Source organism: Molossus molossus, unplaced genomic scaffold (assembly GCF_014108415.1).
Source record: "Molossus molossus isolate mMolMol1 unplaced genomic scaffold, mMolMol1.p scaffold_m16_p_5, whole genome shotgun sequence".
Taxonomy (NCBI): domain Eukaryota; kingdom Metazoa; phylum Chordata; class Mammalia; order Chiroptera; family Molossidae; genus Molossus; species Molossus molossus.
Window position 1 is genome coordinate 94,233,391 of NW_023425388.1, and position 21,843 is coordinate 94,255,233.

The following is a 21,843-nucleotide window of genomic DNA, read 5'->3' on the forward strand; positions in this document are numbered from 1 at the left end:
CATCCATGAAAAGGCTTGGCCTAGTGTTGGGCATTTGGTCACTATCATTAAATGTTAACTATTATTATTCTCCGCTCAGACTCCCAGACCTCTACAGAAAAAAAAAAAAAAAAGCTTAGAATACTCTTCGTAATGGAAAATGAGTATTGGTGAGCATAATTAAATGCAACCTCACTTCCACTTGTTTCTTTCAGCATTAAAATGTTTACATTGAATGAAAATTATATTTGCATTTAAAAGAAGTTAGTAAACATCATCATTTTCAACCTACCTAAACCACACATAGGGCATCCGCTTTCTTTACTGCCAGGTAGGGACCTGTGACCTTTGCTCAGACTTGATGGCAGCAAGACTCAGGAGGAAATGAAGCTTGTCAATCCTGACTTGCAGGCTTTAGCAAGGATTGTGACTGCATGAGCTAAACAAATGAGGCGCGAGGCAGGGGGTGGGGTCGCTCAGCACTGTGAACCCTGTGTGAAGACTTGATGGGAGCTCAGGGATTTTCAGAGTCTCAGTCCACCTCTGTGTGGGGGTGCACACTGATCAGCCTGCTGTAAAATACAGGTCATGTGGAGGCAAGTCTATCCCAGAACTGAATCTTATGTAAATAATTTATTTTTCTGTCTTCTCAGACAGCTCAACTCTTGCAAGTCAGAGGAGTAGCTTCCCAACTTCCTTTTGGACCAGCTCTTACCAGCCCCCACCTGCACCCTGTTTTGGGGGAGTTCATCCTGACTTCCAGGTCACTGCACCCCCTGGCACCTTTACCGCAGCTGACCCCAGTCCCTGGCCAGGACATGGCCTGCACCAGACTGGCCCAGCCCCTCCCCCTCCCGTGTCTGAGTCCTGGCACTACCCTTTGGCATCTCAGGTGAGCCCATCCTACAGCCACATGCATGACATGTACCTGCGGCACCACCATCCCCATGCTCACATGCACCGCCGACACCACCACCACCACCACCACCACCCTTCTGCTGGCTCTGGCTTGGATTCCTCCTATGGGCCACTGCTGATGCCATCAGTGCGTGCAGCCAGGATTCCTGCTCCCCAGTGTGACATCACAAAGACAAATCCGACGACAGTCACCACTGCTACCTCAGCGTGGGCCGGAGCCTTCCATGGAACTGTGGACATAGTGCCAAGTGTGGGCTTTGATGCAGGTGAGCCAGGGGATTTCCTCCTTTCCATAAAAAGAAGAAAAAGTTAAGAGATAAATATTTACTAGTGGGGCATGTTTTGAGTACCTTAGATACGTTTTCTCTTATATGTAAAGTTAAGCTTTGCCAATATGTTTGTAGAACCTAACCATTTTGCAATAATTCCTGCATTCCTATAGAAACTGGTATGACTCGTTCACGGAGTATAGCCTGAGAAAGGTCTCAGAACTTTTCTCCCATTTCTTAAGCTAGCAATGTGCTTCTTTGGACTGGAATCTTTGATACGTTATGTTTACAAAGTATTGAGCATATTCTTTCAATCCCCTCATCCTTGTTGCTCTACTATGTGTAATACCTAATAGAAATCATAAATAGTATGCTTCAGTGATTGTTTTTCTCTTCTTTTTAGGTATTATTTATGACTTATAAAACAAGCTGCTTTCTGTAATGTAGTCTACTCTTTAAAAAATGTTAAGGAATGTATTTTAAGAAAACTGGATTTTTCTTCCCTTCTTTTGCCTTCTCTTTTTTTCCCTCCCTTTCTCATCCTCCCTCTACTCCTCTTTCTTTTCTTTCTTTCTTTCTGTCTGTTTTAAATAACATCAAACTTAATAAAACTACTATAAAGTTTATATTCAACAGATTCATAAAAATGGTAAGGGAAATATTTATTCACAGAATATTCAGCTCCTCTCTGGAATTCACTGGTGCTGAAGCTCATGGTGTTAAATGTTTGAGCTTGGTTTTTGGACCAGACTAGTCATATTAATAGTAGTAATAGTTCTGAATTCATGAAATCACAAGCAACAGAAGCTAAAAAAGACCAATCAAGTCAGTGATTACATCTATGGAGTCTACATTCCAAAGTCATCCACCTTCACCTCCCAGGTTCATTCCCTGGAGCACTTTGTGACATAGAGCTTTCTTTCCAGAAGTTTAAAGAAAGTCACACTTTTCTTAGTTTTTCTGTAGTGTGCAGGATCTTTAATCCAAGTGCAGGTTCAGAAAAGAGAAATCCCCAGAGGAATGAATCCCAGCATCAAGTGGCATTCACTCTGACGAGAGTGGAACAGTCTTCCCTTGGCTACTGGTTCTGCACTGAGCTTTCCAACATTGGTCCTTGCTGGCCCCACCCATCAGCTTCCTGTTGAATATCTGGGTTCAAACTGCTTTTCCAAACTATCTGGGCATTTGGTTCCCCCTCTCTAGGAGGAGAGAAGTGGTGGGGCTGACCAGCACAGCTTCCCTTCTTAGCCACATGCTAGTCAAATGAAGGCAACTCTTGATTGCTGGGTGCCTGGGGCCAGATCTGAGCCAAGGTCCAATTTGGTAGCTGCCATCATGGGTAGCTGATTTATGCAGACCTGTCTTATCTCCCTCCCTTGGTACCTGTGTGTCCAGAGTTAATAGTGCCCTTAGTAGGCAAAGGGGATATTCTCTCCTTTCTTAATCACTTTGGGCTGCTGTAACAGAACACCACACACTGGGTGTCCTAAACAACAAACGTTTAGTTGTCATAGTTCTGGAAGCTGAGAAGTCCAAGGTCAAGGTCCTGGCACTTTCAGTGTCTGGCAAGGGCCCACTTTCTGTTTCAGAGACACTGTCTTCTCAAGGTGTCCCCACATAGCATGAAGGACAGGGAGGCTCTCTGGGATCTGTTTTATAAGGACACTAACCCCATTCATGAGGGTTCTGCCCTCATGACCTAGTTACCTGCAAAGTCCCCACCTCCCAACACTGTCACTCTGGGCATTAGAATTCAACCTATGAATTTCAGGGGGATAAACGCATTCAGTCCAAGTGTCCCCTCTGTGCATTCTGTAACATAAAGACAGAATGTGATTGCTTATTGTTCTCTCTTTCTAATTCTCTTACCTGTTACCTGCTTCTGTAGTTGTCAACTTTGGTGTGAGCCTGACTCATGAACGCATTGTTCACAATTTTAGCTTTAAATGGTTTCTTCGGGACAAAAATCATCCTTCTACATTTTCAAATGGAGGAGGGAGTAGTTTTGTTCTCTCTGAGCTATGAATTAACATTCCTAGTGTTGAGTACCCACTATATAAGGTATTGCCAGAGGTACTTTATACATATTATTGCTCTCAATTCTTAAACTAATTCTGAAATGGGTCTTCTTTCATTCATTTACAAATAAGGAAATAGGCTCAGTTTTTCTGTTTGAAAATTGCTTGCCTAAATCGCAAATACTCAAGTTCGATTTGAACTAAGACCTGTCCCTCTCTAAGGAATTGCTGGGGCAGCATCTCCCTGCAAGTGTATGTAAATTAGATTATTAATTTAGACTATTAATGATTAATAACAAGGAGTGAACTGTTACCTATCGGATGTATAAAATGCTATTTTGTGTCAGTGTGGGTTTAGGATAAGATCATAATTCATCCCTGCCCCATAGTTTTGACTCAATTGAGAAAACAAAGAAAATGGAATCAGTGAAATAAAAATCAAATTAGCATAATCTTTGATCAGGTTACATTAGAGATCCTAGATTAGGCTTACTGCTAAAATTGGACATTGTGTATCTTGGGCTAAATTTAGATTCTGGGAGATCCAACTCTATGGAAAATCTTAGAGTTCAGAGGAGTTTCCCATAGACATCTTGTCACACAATGCAGAGCACCACTACTATGAAAAGAAATTTGAGGATCATGATCTGAAGTGTGACCCTGGTATGCTTACCCTACAACTGGCAGTGGCAGGTTGGCTGTGCTGTCCCTTGAATGGGGGCTGGCCCCAAGACAGAGGAAGGGGCTGAGCCACGTGAGCTCATTTCCATCTCCTGAACTCAAGAATTCTATCAAACATCACATCTCTCTTCTTTCGGGAAGAGTCAAAAAGGAGTGCTTTAGGTTAGTTTTCTGAAGAAACAGACTCTAAGGTGCAGATTTGATTGTAGACAATTCATGGGGTAATGTTCTCAGGACAACAACTTTGCGACGTGAGGAGAACTGGGTAGGAGAAGTCTTGGTCAGTTTAACTGAGTCTTAGTTGACTCTACAGGGAGCTCTGGAGATGATATGGCATTTTATAATTGTCCTGCCTGAAGTCGAGGTGGATGGGTTTGTTTGTTCCTGCATGGACTGGTTATTGGATGGATTTGCCTATCAAAAGGGGACATGACATTAGGCTCAATAGGTTTATTCAGCTGCAGACAGTTCCCAAAGAGAGAAACAGCTGAAAGTCATGAGCTGCCAACAGTGGGGGAATGATTGTCTCAACAAGGATGAGGAAGGGTCAGTGGCCCATCACAATAGCCACCGTAGGGGGACAAAACCAAGTAGTAGCTCCTCTTCCACTTTTCTAGCTACTTATTAAAGAACAGAAGTTTCTATATAATAGGTCCACGCTAGGGAGGCAGGGTAATTGAGAAGAATGAGATATGAGTTCCTCTATCCAATTTATGCAACACTGAGCCCACTGAGCAGCCCAAAGCAGTGGCTCAGCTCAGGACTCGGCACCCATGCCGGTGGCGACCGAGCAGCCCAGGCCACGGCCCACATTCAGGTGACACAGGTGTGAAACTTCTCAAATCCAGTTACAGTCCATTAGGAGATAAATTAGGCAACCATTTAGAAAGCAATTTGGTGAAGGATATGACATTTTCATCAGTAGGGGAAAGATTTAATAATTCTAGGTGCATTTTTATTTTGCAGCCATCTATACAAAATCTTGAAGGCTGAACAAAATCTTAAACTTAATGACTAAAGAAAGTTTTAGTGTATCATGCATGATAACATCCGGGGTCAGCAAACTTTTCCTGTGAAGGGCCGGATAGGAATAGTTAAGGCTTCGCAGGGTCGTACTGTCACCACCACTCAGCTTTGCTTTTGCAGAGTCGGAGCAGCGCACAGAAGACTTAAGTAAATGAGGACGGCTGTGTCCCAACAGCACTTTATCGATGGACACTGATATTTGAATCTTACACACTTTTCATGCATCATCAAATGCAACTCTTTTTTATTCCCTTGTTTGTCAATCATTTAATAATATAAAATTCATTTTTTTCCATACTTAACTCATGGGCTATGTATGTAAACAGACATTGGGCCAATAATTTACCTAAAATAAGACATACAGTGGCTCATATCCCAGACTGTTTTAATTAATTTTTCAAGTAAAAATTTGTTGATGTGGTCTTTTTACTAAAATACAGAGTGACTTGATTTATAACTTCCACTTCATTGGCTGTTTTTAAATTTAGCAAAAGGAGAAGCAGTCATGCTTTGTGGTATGACTTCTTCTTTATAAACACAAGCTGCTCATGGCTTGAGATTGTTTTCGTCTCTGGATCCACAGATTTATTTTTCTTAGGATCCCTCATGTTATTTTAGCCACAATTTTGTTATAAATGTATTAATTTTTTTACTTTGAGGAATGTCACAGTTACTCAATATAAAATGTACATAAACAGCTGAGAGTTGAGGTACAGATATTCTTTTTGCTAAGATGTATTTAGGTAGGCTAAAATTACCCACCCCCAAATAACATTCTGCACTATAACACAGGTTCAGGAAATCTGGAAGTAAAAGGGATTTAATATGTTGATGTAAAAAGGGATTTAATATGTGGCTTCTCAAACAAATTTGTCATGTAAACATCAGCTATACATTTTCAGAAATAGTAGATTCTATAACTGAATGTCTCTTCCCCAAATGATGACCAGAGCCAGATATTAAACACTATCTGGATCACCTCACACTAACGACCATACCTTCAGGAATTCAGTGAAATCAAGATTATGTATCACAGCACGGGACATTTCTTCTTGCTAGACAGAGAAACACAAAACTACAACAGCTACTAGATCTACAAATTACTTACTCAGTGCAGGTTGTGAAAATTCCCATAAGTACAGGCAGTTATGTTTCTAGTACCTCTTATGGCTTGAGGCATAAACTAAATTATTTCTAAAGAGATTGTCATACCAGCAGGTTTGATAAACCAGTGAATGGAATTATTCTGATAAGAAACCTGGAAAAAAAATTGAGAACTTAAAGTTGATAATACTTCCCCCTGGGCACCACGGGGGAAGTTTAGAGTACACAAATAGCCTTCTTCTCTGCTTTTCATAGACTCTTTGTGTCTGATAATATCATAAAAGTTTAAGTCATCTTAAATGGTTTTCTGAATTCTTTATGGTATAAGGCCTGTCACTTACATGCAAAACTTCTGTCTTAATCTGAATCTTTTAGTGTGAATGTTTTATGAAGTGCTCTAATTTACAAATTACAAAAATTATATTTTAATGAGATTTAAGTTGCAATGCTTATTGCCCCAAATTGTTATATAATGCTCACTTTAAAACAGGTAAATAAAACTATTCCAGTTGTTAAGGTACTGATGATCAGTCTTGCTCAATACTATACTGATACTTTACATGACTATTCATTAGCAGACATGTATATATCTTTATTTTATCAAGTACAGGAAATAAAAAGGCAGGGTGAAAAATAGCTATGCACTAGAGCAGCAAAAGGAGAGGAAATTTCTCTCCAGGAAGGAGGGATGGACATCAAGTTACAACTTGCTTTTTCATCCAACCTGTAAGTTTGCCATCCTGCCAGGTCACATCTCAGGACCCATGCCTTCTTGTAGGTAGTCTGGAGCTGACAGGCCCAGACAGAAAGGATGGAGGTGGCGTGAAAGTTTAGAATAACCATGCTGAGCTACTTTAACATCCCTTCTAAAACATTACTGATGTTTTAATGTTATTGAGGATATTAAGGGAATTAAAATCATAGAGCTTTATATCCAGTAACCTTTTGGAAAGTATTTCCCTCTCTGAAGATATACATTTGCCATAAAAGACTGAAAGAAACCAAGAGTTACTAACCTAAGATATTTGCAAATGTGCTTCATATCATAATGCTCCCATTCCAGATTTAACAATGAGAGAGAGGTGGTAAATTTTAAGAGAAATCATCAGAGAGTCACAATAATAATTAACAGGATAGTATGATTTATATAAAATATTAAAATACTAAGGTATTTTTCACCCTCGAGAAGAAAGGACATCAAAGTAACATATATTGAAGGTGCCCAACTAAAAAAGTTTTCCTCCCTTCCACACCCCTCTTCTCATTGAACATGTGCATTTGTTGTTGCAATTCTGCAGGTTATGGGGTCAGTGATTCATTGACGTCTGTCCTGATATTAGTGGTTTATATAAATGATGAGGAAATAAGGAGATTTTCTTTACTGATGCTGTAAGATAGAATAGGCATAGGAATTTGCTTCTGATCATTTGATTTCAGCAGGTAGACACATTAAATGGTATTTGCGGAAGCCTGCCCTGGGACTCTGACTCCTCAGTGGCAGTTGTGTTGTTCAAAAGGGATTCCTGGATTCCTGCATACTTACCTTGTGAGCATTATCTGAGTCATAAGGCAGTAGTTGCTGATTGAAAAAATGCTAGGCAGAATGCTTGTGAACTAATACTTTCTTTGGACTTTAAAAAATGTTTATTATGATTTGGTAGCAATAAGGACTCTGGTAATGAACAACCAATTGCTTCACACTTTCTGCAAAACTTTTCTCTTTTTCATTGGCCTTTGGCATGAGTGTATTTTTCACTGAGAGAAAAAAATATAACCAAAGGTGTGTTAAAATATTTATGCACTCTTGAATGGCGTTAGTTGTACAGGGCACATGTCCAGAATGACAGTTCCGTGACCAGAAGAGTAATGGGAACCATCTTTGAGATGTATGCAAAACGCCAGGCGATCCCGCCAGAGAGTGAGGTCTGCATGAAAAGGACCTGGATGGTGAGTCAGAGGGAGAAAAGCATTCCAGAGCACTGCTGTCAGTGTCGAGTATCTATGGCTGGGTTCTGCAGGACCTTAATGAAATTCCACTGCTGTCCGAGAGCTGTGCGGATCTTGCCCAGGCTCTTTTCTGGGCCTTTGTCCATAGAATGGTGCCATATGTCACCATGCCCAAAGCATGGGATTTTCTCTCACAGATCCTGCTGCCTTCCAGGACGAGTGCAGGAGCTTTCTGGAGGAACTGCATGCTTTAGGATGCATTGATTTAATACAAATAACCACGTGTGCACATGAGTGTATGTGAGTGTGTGTATCAGTCTGAATCCCTGTAAAATACATCTTGCTTGAGGGAAAATGCTTTTTCTCATATATTGCTGGTACAAGATTAAGAAGTTATAAGCTTTTGAAATAAGTAAACTAGAAACTGCATTACAATTTAAAATATGCATAAATTTTGGCCCTGTGAGTTTATGCCACATAAATATAAGAGCAGCATAAGAAGATATATGTACAAAATTGTTTATTGTGTCAATGTTAACAGTGGCAAAACACTGGAGTCAAGTGACTGCCATGAGGAAGGGGTCCTGTGTGTGAATTACGTGCTTTGTGGTATTGCTGACTGAAAAATGAAAGCGACAGAAGAGCATATACATGCCCTTTCTGTCAGAAACGGATGCAAGGAATCCTGCATGTATGTGTGTCTGTGGTATGTGTGTGTACATATAATTCAAGGAAAGCAGAGAAAACTAGTTTGTCAACATGTGTTTTCTTTTAGGGTTGCAGGTATTGGGGCCACTAATTCGAGTTTAAGGAGGAGAGAAGGAGAAGAATTTAGAAAACAAAATCATTATGTATGTATGTGTGTATGTATGTATATGGGTATGTATGTGTGTGAAACAGAAACGGGTAAAGAACAAGGGAAGAGAGAGATTCATTTTATTAATAATTTATCCTCACTATCAAATCACTTAGGGGCTCATAAAGATGATGGCCAATATAGGGAACTTTGCAGAGTTGTAGAAATGTGTGTCCAGAGATGTGTTATGAGAAAAGCAGAGGATCAAAAAAATAGATTCTTGAGCCAATATCACCACTTACCTGTATTATGTTGACTAAGTCTCATAATCTCTTCCTTAGGTGCAAAATGAAAATGAAATGTCTCACTTTGACACACTGGGAGAGAAACTTCAGTGAACCAGTGGTCACATTTGTGTTTTCTAGATGGTGCCGCATGATGTAGAACTGAAGCTCTCATTATTTTTAATAAATATGGTGCATTTCAAACAGAGAAAGAAATTCACACCGGAGATCATAATGCCATCATGAATAGCTGAGATACTAGCTTTAAATGTCTCTGCCACTTCCTGACTGCATCTAACTTAATTCATTTCTGTTCTTGAAGAATAGCTGATATTTATTGGAGTTAAATTCCCTAGTGATGGAGTTTGCTTGTATTGGCCATACAATAAACCTGGGTGCTTTTTCTTGGTTGGGCAGACAATGGCAAAGATGGGATAATGAGTAAAGATAAGGGTTTGAGGAGTTACCAGGATGTACAACTTCAAGACAATTGTAAACATAGGCTCCTTTATCTAGAACAAACACTCAGCATGTGGAATGAGAGGGTACTAAAAGAAAATGCATCCTACCCTCTTGTGCTTATGTATTGCTGAGATGTTTGCTCTTGTGGCTCATAAAAGTCCAAATGAACTTTTATAGGAAGTTAGACTATGATATGATTAAACTCTCCTAAACTCCATTAATACTTGCTCATTTTTAAATTACTGATTCATTTTCCATTTGAGTATTCATTTTATAAACATGTTTTTACGGATAGCTCTCTGAATTATTATTTTTAAAACCATTTTTGTTCTTTATTGATTTTAGAGAGAGGAAGGGAGAGGGAGAGAGATAGAAACGTCAATGAGAGAGAACATCAATTCGCTGCCTCCTGCATGCTCCCTACTGGGGGATTGGCCCACAACCTGGGCATGTGCTCTGCCCGGAAACTGGGAGGTTCCAACCAGCAACCTTTTGGTGCATGGGTCGATGGTCAACCACCAAGCCACACCGGCCGGGCTCTGAATTATTTTTTATGGCAGTTTTTTTTTTATCCTCACCTGAGAACATTTTTTTCATTTATCTTCAGATAGAGTGGGAGGGAGAGAGGGGTGAAGAGAGAGAGAAACATCGATGTGAGAGACACACATCGACTGGCTGCCACCCACACAACCCCAACTGGGGCCAGGGACAAACTACAACTGAGGTACGTGCCCTTAGAGCAGCGGTTCTCAACCTGGGGGTTGCAACCCCTTTGGGGGTTGAACGATTCTTTCACAGGGGTTGCCTAAGACATAACAGCAGCAAAATTACATTTATGAAATAGCAAAAACAATAATTTTATGGTTGGGGTCACCACAACATGGGGAACTGTATTAAAGGGTCGCAGCATTAGGAAGGTTGAGAACCACTGCCTTAGTGGGAACCAAACCTGGGTCTCTCTGATCCATGGGCTGATGCTCTAACTGCTGAGCCAAACCAGCCAAGGCTGAATTATTTTTTAATTGCAAGAAAAATTAGGCAATGTCATCATCTTTTGATTGTTTCTTAAAGGAGTTGTCATCAACTAGCTTTGGCTGGGTTTGGGGACTTTTTCAAACTGTCATGTCTTCCCAAGAGAAACGGACGTTGCTCACCTGAGAGGGGAGCTAAGAGGTTGAAGAACACTCTTGGGTGATTGTAGCATGACTCCAAACAGAATCACTCACAGGGTAAATAGGCCCGCTTCAGCCTCTTTGTGTCAGCTAAGTATCTTTTCAGTAATGCTTTGCTGTTTCTCATATCACATATAAGGGTACATCTAAAAGAAACAGCTCAAAAGAAGAAATCTGTTTCAGAACTTGTCCCCAGACAATTTCACATTAGCGTTCAAACAGCCTGCAACGATTATATACAAAAATCCTATATGGTCTGTGGAATTTAAAGATTCTCTTTATTCTCTTTCAGGCTGTCCAACTCTTCTCTTATTGTTCTATTTATCAACAATATAAGGTTTCACAAACAGTTGTCTGTGGCCAACATGTTCTGAATTCCTCGGCAAAAAGACCGAAAAAAGTCTCACAAGAGACCGATGAGAGGCAAAATATGCCGTTTTTCATTTGAATACAGCCTGCCGTACTGGAGATTTAACTTCATAATTTTTGTCAACCACAAGCATGTGTTATAATACTTATTTTTGTGGCTGCTAGGTTTGAGCAGTATCAGATGATGCTTAGTATCCTCATAATCATTGAAGCTCTATTTATGTTTTCTTGGATTAGACAAACTTTTCTGGAAAATGTCAGAGAGCAAGCTTGTGAAAAATTACTGATGTCCATGTAGAATTGATATATAGGCAACATAGCTCATTCTTACTGAATATTTTCCAATATGTTTTGATTTAATGGAGAGATTGATTACTTAAACCAAACAGGCATAAAAATAGATTTGTATTTTTGCTGTTCCAAAGTAATTTTTTTTTTCTTTTTTTGTGTGTGCCTTGAACTCACTTGTGCTCCCAGGTAAAGCATTTCCTGGGTCAGTGTTGTGCCCCAAATTATGTTTTTGTGGATAAGCAATGGACCCAGATTAGCTTTTCCTCTGGTTGGATTATCTATTTTCTGGATCATAAAGCTGTCACTGCATAACCTAGAAACCTCTTTAAAAATACATGTTTGGCTGCATTTGTTATCCAACAGATGTCTGGATAGTTAGAATCTCTTGAGAGTACTGTAACTTGTGGTTTCAGTTACAATAAATGATCCAAGCATTTTTGGATTTGCTCCTCTCCAGTTCTGGGAGAAAATCTGTAGAAGAAATTACAGAGGGTGTTCCATTTCACTCTTCCCCACTCCCTTTTTCCTTTATTCTTTGTCTCTGTCTTCAAAGTTTCTTTATATCTGCTTTTGAAATTGAGGTCACTGAACTGGTAAGCGGTGTCTGCATTCCATATGGAACCTCCTGATCCCACTGTCACCCAAGAGGTTATCTCCTTGACATTCAAAATTTGAGTGTGGTCATTTGGCACTATGATTCAAAACTACCCAACCCTGTGATTTGTATTTTGTCTTGTCTACAGGGTCAGTTTTAAAAGACTGATTGAGATTTGTAACTCCACATCCTCATGTTTTTTTTAAATTTAATTTAATTATATTTTATTTTTATCCTCACCCAAGGACATTTTTTTTTAAATTTTTTGTTCAGATAGAGCAGGAGGGAGAGAGGGAGGAAGAGAGAGAGAAAAACATTAACGTGAAAGGGACACATCAAGTGGCTGCCTTGTGCATGACCCAACCGGGGCCAAGGACAAACTGCAACCAAGGTACATGCCCTTAGTGGGAACTGAACCCAGGTCTCTCTGGACCGCAGGCTGACGCTCTAACCACTGAGCAAAACCAGCCAGGGCCACATCCTCATGCTTAAAGTACTTGCCAGTTTCGCTTCCAGTAGGGCATTTGACATGCACAAGTCTGAGGAAGGGGCTGTCGCTGAGGGCAAAGGCTGGAGGTTCTGTGTGTGGGAGAGTTTGTGGTTTGGAGGGAATGAGGTTCTGAGGGACAGACATGCTGTGGCGGCTCCCAGTCTGGGTCTGAAAACCTGAGCAGCGGGGAACACCTGGGCAGACCTGCCTGCAGCGCCGACTCTGGTCACTCATGGTCTACTAGCAACGCGAGTTCCATGGGTGCGCGTCTCTACTCCTCTTTGAATCTGAATATGAAGATGTTTTGACAAGTTCATACAGTTTTCATCTCATTTTTTCTGACAGTACTACTACATAGAGATTTTAAGTCAATTCTAAATGTGCCTTGAGGAAACATCTTCATACACAGAAAAAACTCCCTCTGTTAATAAATGATTACATGTCATCGACCGGAGTCTTTTTACCATTGTTTTGGTGTGTAAGAGTTGTAAAGATAAGAAGGTCATTGTAATTCAAGTGTCAGAATAAATTTAACATTTTTTTCTCGTTCAAGAATACATATTTAGAATAACTTTAAAAAAATTATTGTTCAGCATTTAGGTACTAATTATGGAGGTACTTAGTATTCATAAAACTGGCAAAAATATTTGTAATATATGAGAAAAAAGCTAATATACCTAATATACAAAAACATTTAGAAGTCAATGAGGAAATTGTTTCCTTAGAAGCACAAAAAATTGGCCAAAGATAAAATATAGAGAAAGAAAGGCTGTAATCACACAATGTTCAGCTTCACTAATGCTGGAAAAAATGCAAACTGAAACAATTAGGTACTTTTAATCTGTAATAATAAATAGTAAAGAAATTATTAATAGTTGTACAGACTTCCTGAAACATTTAGTACCTGCAATGAAATATGCAAATGTAAGGGTACATAAGTGCTTGGGTTCAACAAGCATATTTTCAGGAATTTATCTTATCTACTAGAACATTCACATCAGTAACATATTCATTTATTTGTACATGTGTGTATTGAAATGATGTAGCTCTATAGAGAATTGTGCAATTTACAGTATAGGGTACAATGAATATTGTGCAGTCCTTCCAAAGAGTTTATCTACATATACTGACATGGAATAGTTTTCCAAGATAATATTGCTGATGAAAAAGCATGTTATAAGCACAGTATAAACAGTGGTGTGAGTTTGTGTGTGCATGCAAAGTGTATTGAGCAAGTTGTTCGGTGACGGAACATTATGTAGAACTTTTACTTTCTAAATACTCCACAACTTGATTTTCAAACAGGAAATCTATGATGTGTTGAATTTTTTTTTTAAAAAAGATGTTTTTAAAAAAGAATGAAGAGGGGTCTCCACGGAGGTTAAACATGATCTGTCTTGATATGCACCTGAAATGAAATCATAGCTCCCAAAGTGGGTCACTCTCAATCTTACCCCCACCCCGCCTTGTGTCAGTGTTAAGGTGCTACCTCCATGTAGATCTTATTTGGAAATTCTTTACTAGCATTTAAATCGATTGTCCCAGGGCTCAGACATACAAATGCGGTTGTATGATCATTACCAGTGATAATTTTATAATGTAGGAGAAGATAATATGACTGTCTCTAGCATCACTTTCTTTGTGATTATTTCTCATTGTGTCAGTGTTAGAGGTCAGGTTGTTGGTGAAGGTTGGATGTTTTGATATAGCATGCAATACAGTGTTGTATATATTTATATTTGTAATGAATGTGACATATCTTTATTAAAGCAGGAATTAGTTTTTTTTTTTTTTTCCTAATGTGTGAATAAGCTACCAGCTCAGTACCTAATAGTAAACATTCTGATTCAAAAGGGTTTCTAGATTTTTATTATCTATAAAATGAAAAATTTATATTTATTCAAGTACTTTTTTTACTTTTAGGTCATAAAATATTCTACCCACACTTTCGGGTTTTATGTTTCTATTTTTCTGTATCAACACCACGTTCCTTCATGTCTGTTTACTATACTACCTTTTTATATCCAACAATAAAATTAATTGGAAACATAGTCAACTTACTTAAGAGCTTTAGTCAATGCTAATGTCAAGTAATTATATGCTTCCTTGGAGATAGGACATGCTTTTCTAACAGATGTGACCGATTTAAACAGTTTCTACAACTCAAGTGTGCCAGAGTGTAACCTTTTCAGTAACCTAATTTCTTATTTCTATTCAATAGCAAAAAACTTAACCTCAGCAGTTCTGAGTATTCTTAGCTCAATCCAATGATATCTCCATTGCATTTAGCTTAAAACAATTTCCCAGCCCTGGCTGGGTGCTCAGTTGGTTAGAGCGTTGTCCCAATATGCCAAGGTTATGGGTTCGATCCTGGTCAGGACATAGACTAGAATCAACCAATGAATGCATAAATAAGTGGAACAAGTAAATGACCTCTCTCTCTCTCTCAAAAAAAAATTAATAGTTTCCCATGTAAAGATAAAACCTCTTCTCAGACACTTCCCTCACTTTTTACTGGGATTGTCTCTCTACTTCTAGAGTTAGTCACATCACAAAAATTGTCCATTAAGAAGTTGTTGTCTGATGTTTGATCTCGTTCTTGTCATTTCAACCCTATCCTGGCCTTTGTTTTCAAGCATATTCCCTCCCTCTACTCTGCCTCTCTATGCCTTCTTTGTACCGTGCTCCCCAATAATGATCTATTTAACTGGATTTCAGCTTCTTAGTGTTTTGTGATCCTCCAAGATGCTCAGGTGGTGTGGCCCATTCCATTCCTTCTGCCATGGGGTACCCACATCTTAGCGATAGAATGTACTAGCAGGTTCATCAGAATTCTTTCTGAGCTAATTTATCCTTCTTAGAGAGCCCAGGGAGAATTTAGGATCTAAGGAGGGGGAATTCTCCAGGCTTTTCATGCTTAGACACACCCTGTTGCTATCTCTACTTCCTTATTTACAGAGTCTTTTGTAAGAGTTGAGTCTGTGAAGCTATTGCCTCCTCCCAAATTCTTAGCTGGAAAATGAGAAAATGTGCCTTGTTTAACAGATAGATTCTTCAAATTGTAAATGGAGATTAGATGATGATCTTCCTTGATCAAGACTTCTGTCTACGTCTGATTATCCTAAATTTCTTTTCTATGTTCATACTTTTTTGGTGCTCTTCCTTGGTCTGGATTCGCTGCCCTTTCCTTTGGGTAATCAGGTAGTAGTGGTGATAGAAATGAAGTGAGGAACTGGATCTGTGGGCTGACATTTCCTTTTAGGTTTTTCTCCTAACTGAATCCCAGACTCCCAAGTATGAAGCCAACAATGTGATATCTTTGTTTTCAGGTCCATTTCCCACAGCAACCTCATAGGCCAGATGGCTACCTCATGTCTCCATTGTTCACACTGGGGAAGTTTGAAGGGGGGGTGCTATATATCAAAAAAACATTTTAGTTAATATGACATATCCTATTGCATGATTAAAGTACGTAGTCTTCATCAGAAGTATAACAAACTACTGTGTAATCATTTACTATGTCTTAGGAAAAACCCTGCAGATGTGCAGTTAAAAAAACCCTCTAAGACAGTTATTTTCTCAATCCTGATATCAGTTCTGTTAAATCCAAGTGTTTCTAAACAATGAAAAAGGAATATAAAATGCATTAACATTTCCTTGAATTGATTTATGAAAGAATTTTGACAAAGAATTGTGTCATAGCCTACAACCTATATAGTCCATATAGGAGGAGCCATACACATTATGGTTAAGACTATTGGCTCTGACATCAAACTACCTCATTTTCTATTTTAGCTCTACTTCTTGGTAGTTGTATAATTTTTCTTAGTTTTAATTTTCTCATTTGTAAAATGGATATTATTATAGCATGGTGGGTAGCATTAAATATTTGATGTAAACCACTTAACACGGTGCCTGGCATATTTAGCCCTAGGAAAATATTCAGTAAGCCCTGGCTGGTGTGGCTGAGTTGGCTGAGCGTTGTCCCATGCACCAAGAGGTTGCCGGTTCCATTCTTAGTCAGGGCACATGCCTGGGCTTGCAGGCTCCATCCACAGTAGGGAATGTGCAGGAGGCAGCTGATCAATGTTTCTCTCTTTCCCTCTCCCTTCCTCTCTCTCTAAAATCAATAAAAGCATATTTTTAAAAATGTTCAGTACCGTAATTTTTATATTTATTTTCCTTTTACTGACAATTTCATTGACTAAATGATAAAGCCAATCTTGGTTACAGATATCAAAAATAAATATGAATGATTTCAGGCAGCCAGTGGAGGAGATTTCAAGCTATGTTATAAACTTATTTCATAAAGGTTTAAGTTATGGAAGTGAGAAGAAAAAAATAAAGCCTGAATAGGAACAAAATTATAGCAGTGGATTTTGTATTCTGGTAAGAAAATTTAGAGAAATCCCAACTATATGAAGATCACATAAGGATCATGGGTTAATGATATAGGCAGACCACATAAGGTTCATGGATTAATGATTTTGTCCTCTTTAACCCTTATTGGGAAAACTAAATGTACTGTGTGACTTTTTCATATCCCAATCTACCCTCATCAACTGTATAACAAGAAAAATTGTAGCCCACTTCTCTGTTTCAACTTAGTAGTAGTAGGGTCTGTTGCTTGTGGTTGTTTGTTTTCTTATACTTACGCCTATTTTGAAAAAGGTGAAAGGTTTATGCGACCTGAAGGGAAACTAGAGTGTGCCTGTTTTGAAATGTGTAGGTATGAACACCTGGTAATTAAAGCAAAGGTTTGATTTATGTATCTTCATCAAGAAGAAGCTAAAACACAGTTAATACATTTTAGGTCATAGATGAATTGAATTGATTTTTTTAAGGTAGTGAAAAGACTTGAAAACAAGAAAAATTGAAGAGATGAAGTTATAATGAGAGAATGTCTTCTTATTATTCTGGTTGGAAAATTTAGGGCTATGTTAAGTAATTCAGTTCTTGTCCACAGAAAAAGGCTAACGTGATTTTGAAGAGTTGTATGTCTTTGCAAAGCAAACTAGGGATTGCCTTTAGTTAAGGGGAAGAAAAGACACTCAAACCACTTGATGATTCCAACACTATTCATGACTTGCGGTGCTGACATTCTATAGATTGATGGAGTCTTCAAGTGTGGAAACACTGAGTCATACAGAAGATGAGACGTTTTAATAATGAAAAAAATATTTATGCAGTCAGCAGATTGTCAGTTAAGGTGGTTTAGATTATAAGAGTCACCCAACAGAGACTATGGTATGTTGTAAATTATTCTAACCACACAATCATTTGAAAATGAGTAAAGCAAACAGTGAATTGGTATACCCCAAATCCTTTTATCTTTTCTTTCTCTCCCTCATTCTCCTCTATCCTTCTCCTCTTCTTTTGAAATGGGGGTTGGGGGGGTTGACTCTGTAAACATAATACTAGTACACATGAGAAAAAATTAAGATGGAACTAACCTTTCTTCAGGAAGTGTTGCTTTTTCCCAATACACAAATGCTACAGAAAACAGGTAGTGTCTTGTGGTTCTATGAGCTTGTCTCCTGTTGGCTCTCTCTCCCTTTATGTAGTCTGTTTTGTAGATTGTCTTAATATCGCCCATCAATGACTCACTAATTGTGTCTGTTTTGTAATGATAACCATTTTTCTATAAAATTCTTTGAGAATTTGGAGGGACAAGAAATGAAATCACTGCAGCTGTTTTAGTAACAATTGCAGTAGAAAACCATGTTAGTTCATTTAACCATTCTATTGCTGACATCCAGGCCAGACTTAAAGTTGTAGATCAAGAATCAAGAGCACAGCCTGGGATCCCAGCACTCACACTACATCAGTCAGGCTGCATCCTACCCACTTATTTCATAGCCTTATCTTCATGTTTCAGTATTTGGTTATAAACAATTTAAGAACAACCTATTTGGAATCATTACCCTTCCAAACAATTATAGCCCAGGACAAGAATAAAGGAAACTGAAGAAAGTAACTTTAAGTGGGTGTAAGTTGAAGGAGTTATGCTAATTGCCTATATCACAAATTAGTCAATTGACTATATGGGTACCAAATCAGAGTCACATTTTTTTTGTTTTGTTTCCTCTTTGATGAACTTCTTCCTAATCACTTTAACTATGAGTTGAAATTTATATATGTTCACATATTTTCCCTTTGTCACTATTCTCTTAAATATACCTGCAAATTTTATTTTCTTTATATGAAGTTTGGATTTTTGTAAGCCATCTTAAATATTTTCCTGGAGGAAGATTTAGAAATAAGTAAATTTATAAATAGACTATAGGTTTGTGTTATTAGCTCTGAACCAACTATCTCTATTTTGCTGACAATACTGGATTTCTTTTTTAACCATGTCTAATTATTCACAATAATTTATAGCAATCCCAGAACAGAATACATTTCAAAATAACACTAGAATTTATTCTCTACTTTAGTCCAAATAGTATCATTTTTGTTACTGAAAGTATTAATTAACTGAAATTCTGCTTAAATGCCCCAAAGATTTATTCCATCATTTGTCCTCAATATCAGCGCCTTTTGAAATTAGAAATAAAATGGTTTATTTCATGTTATTTTAATTTATGTTTTATTTATTCATATTCTAAAGAAATAAAAACCATAGTAAAGAATTTGTACTGTGCAAATAACATTACTCTAGAGTTTTTGTCACCTGTTGGTTGACATTTTTTAAAATATGTTTTAATTGACTTTTTTTTTTTTTTTTTTTTAAGAGAGAGGGGAAGGGAGAGAGAGATAGAAACATCGACGTGAGAGAGAAACATTGATCATCTGCCTCTTGCATGCCCCTTACTGGGGATCGAGCCTGCAACCCGGGTATGTGCTCTGACCAAGAATCGAACTGGGACCTCTCAGTCCATAGGATGACACACGATACACTGAGCCATACCAGCCAGGCTGTTGGTTGAAATTTTTAAAATTATGAGCTTAAGCACTGAATTTCCTTAGGGACCAGGTGTTCCTTGGATCATACCTCACAGTTGCTTAGATTGTTTATGTGGTTTCTGTATCTAGTGCATTGTAGATTATGCTCATTTTTTTAGTGTTACCTATATTGATGTTTTTCCTTTTTCTCATTGTCACTTTCTCTAGGTCTACAGCACCAAGACAAGAGCAAGGAATCACCATGGTACTGAAACACAGTATTAGTAAATCAGATTGGAGCATGAATCCATGGGCCCATGGGGAATAGATGCGGCCAGGCTTTTCCATTCTGCAATGGGACACAATAGACGTGGAAGAAGAGGAAACGTCAGCCAGCTGACTTTGGTTTGGAGCCTTTTCTTGAGAAAGCAGAGTGGGTCCTAGACATTGAAGAAAAGCATTTTTGTTTGTTTTTCCCCTCATCTGAGCCTTTGTCAACTGTGCAAGTCTCTTTTTGTGTCTTGCTTTTTCCTTGATACATGGTTTCATTTTTGTTTCACTTTGATTGTTTTTGAACCAACCACCTTGTCAGGAAAAGATGAACCACAAATGAATATGCTCATTCTTTCAGGAATACAATTTTATAGCTCTATGTGCATCTATTTTTGTAGAAATACAGAAAGTTTGATTTAGCATTTATGGGCTATTTTTGAGGGATGTATTTTTTTTTAATATTGTAAAAATTGTTAAGTTCTGTTTAAAGAACTTGCTCTCAGAGAAGCACTGGCAAAATGTTTAAAATGCTTGTCTTTAAGATGTTTGTGATATGCTCTGTGCTTTCTAGGTTACCTCAAATATTTGCTAGTTTCACCCCTTTTACAAAAGTAGCACCATAACCAAGCCAATATAGTATTGTATTACATTAAATCTCAGAGAAGATTGAATTCCATGCTAGCGTACTTAGATTTGAGTTATATGTGTAGCTTGAAAAGGAAGTTTTTTAATGACCACACTAAAGAAAGAATATTTGATTACTCTGATTTTTCCCAATGAGTACTTGTAGGTTGATTTAAAAAATTTTGCGTAAACTTGCAATCAGATGAAGAGTTTGCATAGAGTATGTAATTCTCTTTCTAGTCCATCTATCTGACTGATAAATGGAACCAGAGTTTATATCCAGATACTGGGGAGGGGGCAGGGGGCAGAAAAGCATTTAACCATGCTACCTTTGAGTGCCAGTGACTTATTTTTCTTGTTCCTAATTATTCATTCATGGAAATTTTTAAGATCATATTTTAAGTGGATTTTTTTTCCTGGAGTTAGTTTGAAGTGATAATATTTGGGAAGGTACTAGACATTTACAAAGACTTTAATTCAATGGCTGTTTCTGATAATGTTACCTATCATTGTGAACTGAAATCTAATATATTGTTTATGTAATATTCTAAACATAGGCTTTTCAAAGTTTTTGGGTTTTTTTTTGTTGTTGTTTTGGTTTTAGATAATTTAATTCTTTATAAGAAAGACATAAGGCAAAATAAAATTTTAATTTGGATTCGTACCACAATTACCAAAATTGAGTTAATACATTGACAGCTTTTCATTTGAAATTTATTACTAAAAACCCCAAATTCAAGTTGGCATGGACCTTTGAATCTAAATAAGGCAAAGATGAAATTACTGTTAAGACCCGGCTACAAAAAGATTAGGAAAGTATCAGTTAATGTTATTTTAAGGACTTTTTAATGCAAAATCCATTCTTTTATTTCAACTCTTTTCAGATCTGGGTCTCGTTAAAAAGTTAATGTTATAAAGTAGTTTTTGTTTGGTAAAAAAATTTCTCAAATTTTCTCCATACCTGTCTTCACCCATGTGAAATACAATGTTTAGTGAAATAACACTTTTCATCTTAAATTGTGTATATTATATTTGTGAACAGTTTAGATATAAGAACAACAAAACCTCTTGTTAGCTAGGCAGAGTCCTCACAGATACTTTTCAAATATTTCCCTTAGCTGTACTTTATGTACTAGTTTTCTTTCCTGGTACATCTCATGAGTTATAAACCTATACATGGTCTTGTTGTATTCTTATCACTCCATACATTGCTGCTTCTTAATTAGACTCTCCTTAACTCAACATGCACATTTTTACCTAATGTAAGGTCCTAACTTAAGGTATCTTACACTACTAATGACACGAACTTAGATTTCTAGGGCCTGGTTTGGTTAAATTATCTACATTTTGATTTACAATTTGATGTATTAGTTTTTATTTGCCTAAATCTGTGGAGCACATAGTTGAATGAATCTATAAAATTGGTTTCATCTTGTGTCCTCCTGAATTTTCAATGACAAGTATTTGGTAGTTCCCATGGGATGACTCATTGGGGATTATTTATTTTTCTCTTCTTCCCTTGGAACCTATTAACTTCCTTTTCAGTGTCTCTGAGAACAGTGTTGTACACCAACTCATTTAAATCATTCAATTGGATTTTCCCAATTAGGAGAAGAAAAGTATTAGCTCTCTGAGCTTTTTCTTACTCTCCACAGAATTG

General features: G+C 37.8%; 1 protein-coding gene across 1 annotated transcript in view; it reads left to right on the plus strand.

The window, feature by feature from the left end:
- Positions 1-19,768, plus strand: part of VGLL3 (vestigial like family member 3) — a 43,008-nt gene extending 23,240 nt beyond the window's left edge. Inside the window, exons 3-4 of the mRNA XM_036243706.1 lie at positions 633-1,163; positions 19,515-19,768. Coding sequence (XP_036099599.1) covers positions 633-1,163; positions 19,515-19,558 — 575 coding nt within the window. The 3' untranslated portion in view covers positions 19,559-19,768. The remainder of the gene's footprint in view (positions 1-632; positions 1,164-19,514) is intronic.
- The last annotated feature ends 2,075 nt before the right edge of the window (positions 19,769-21,843 follow it).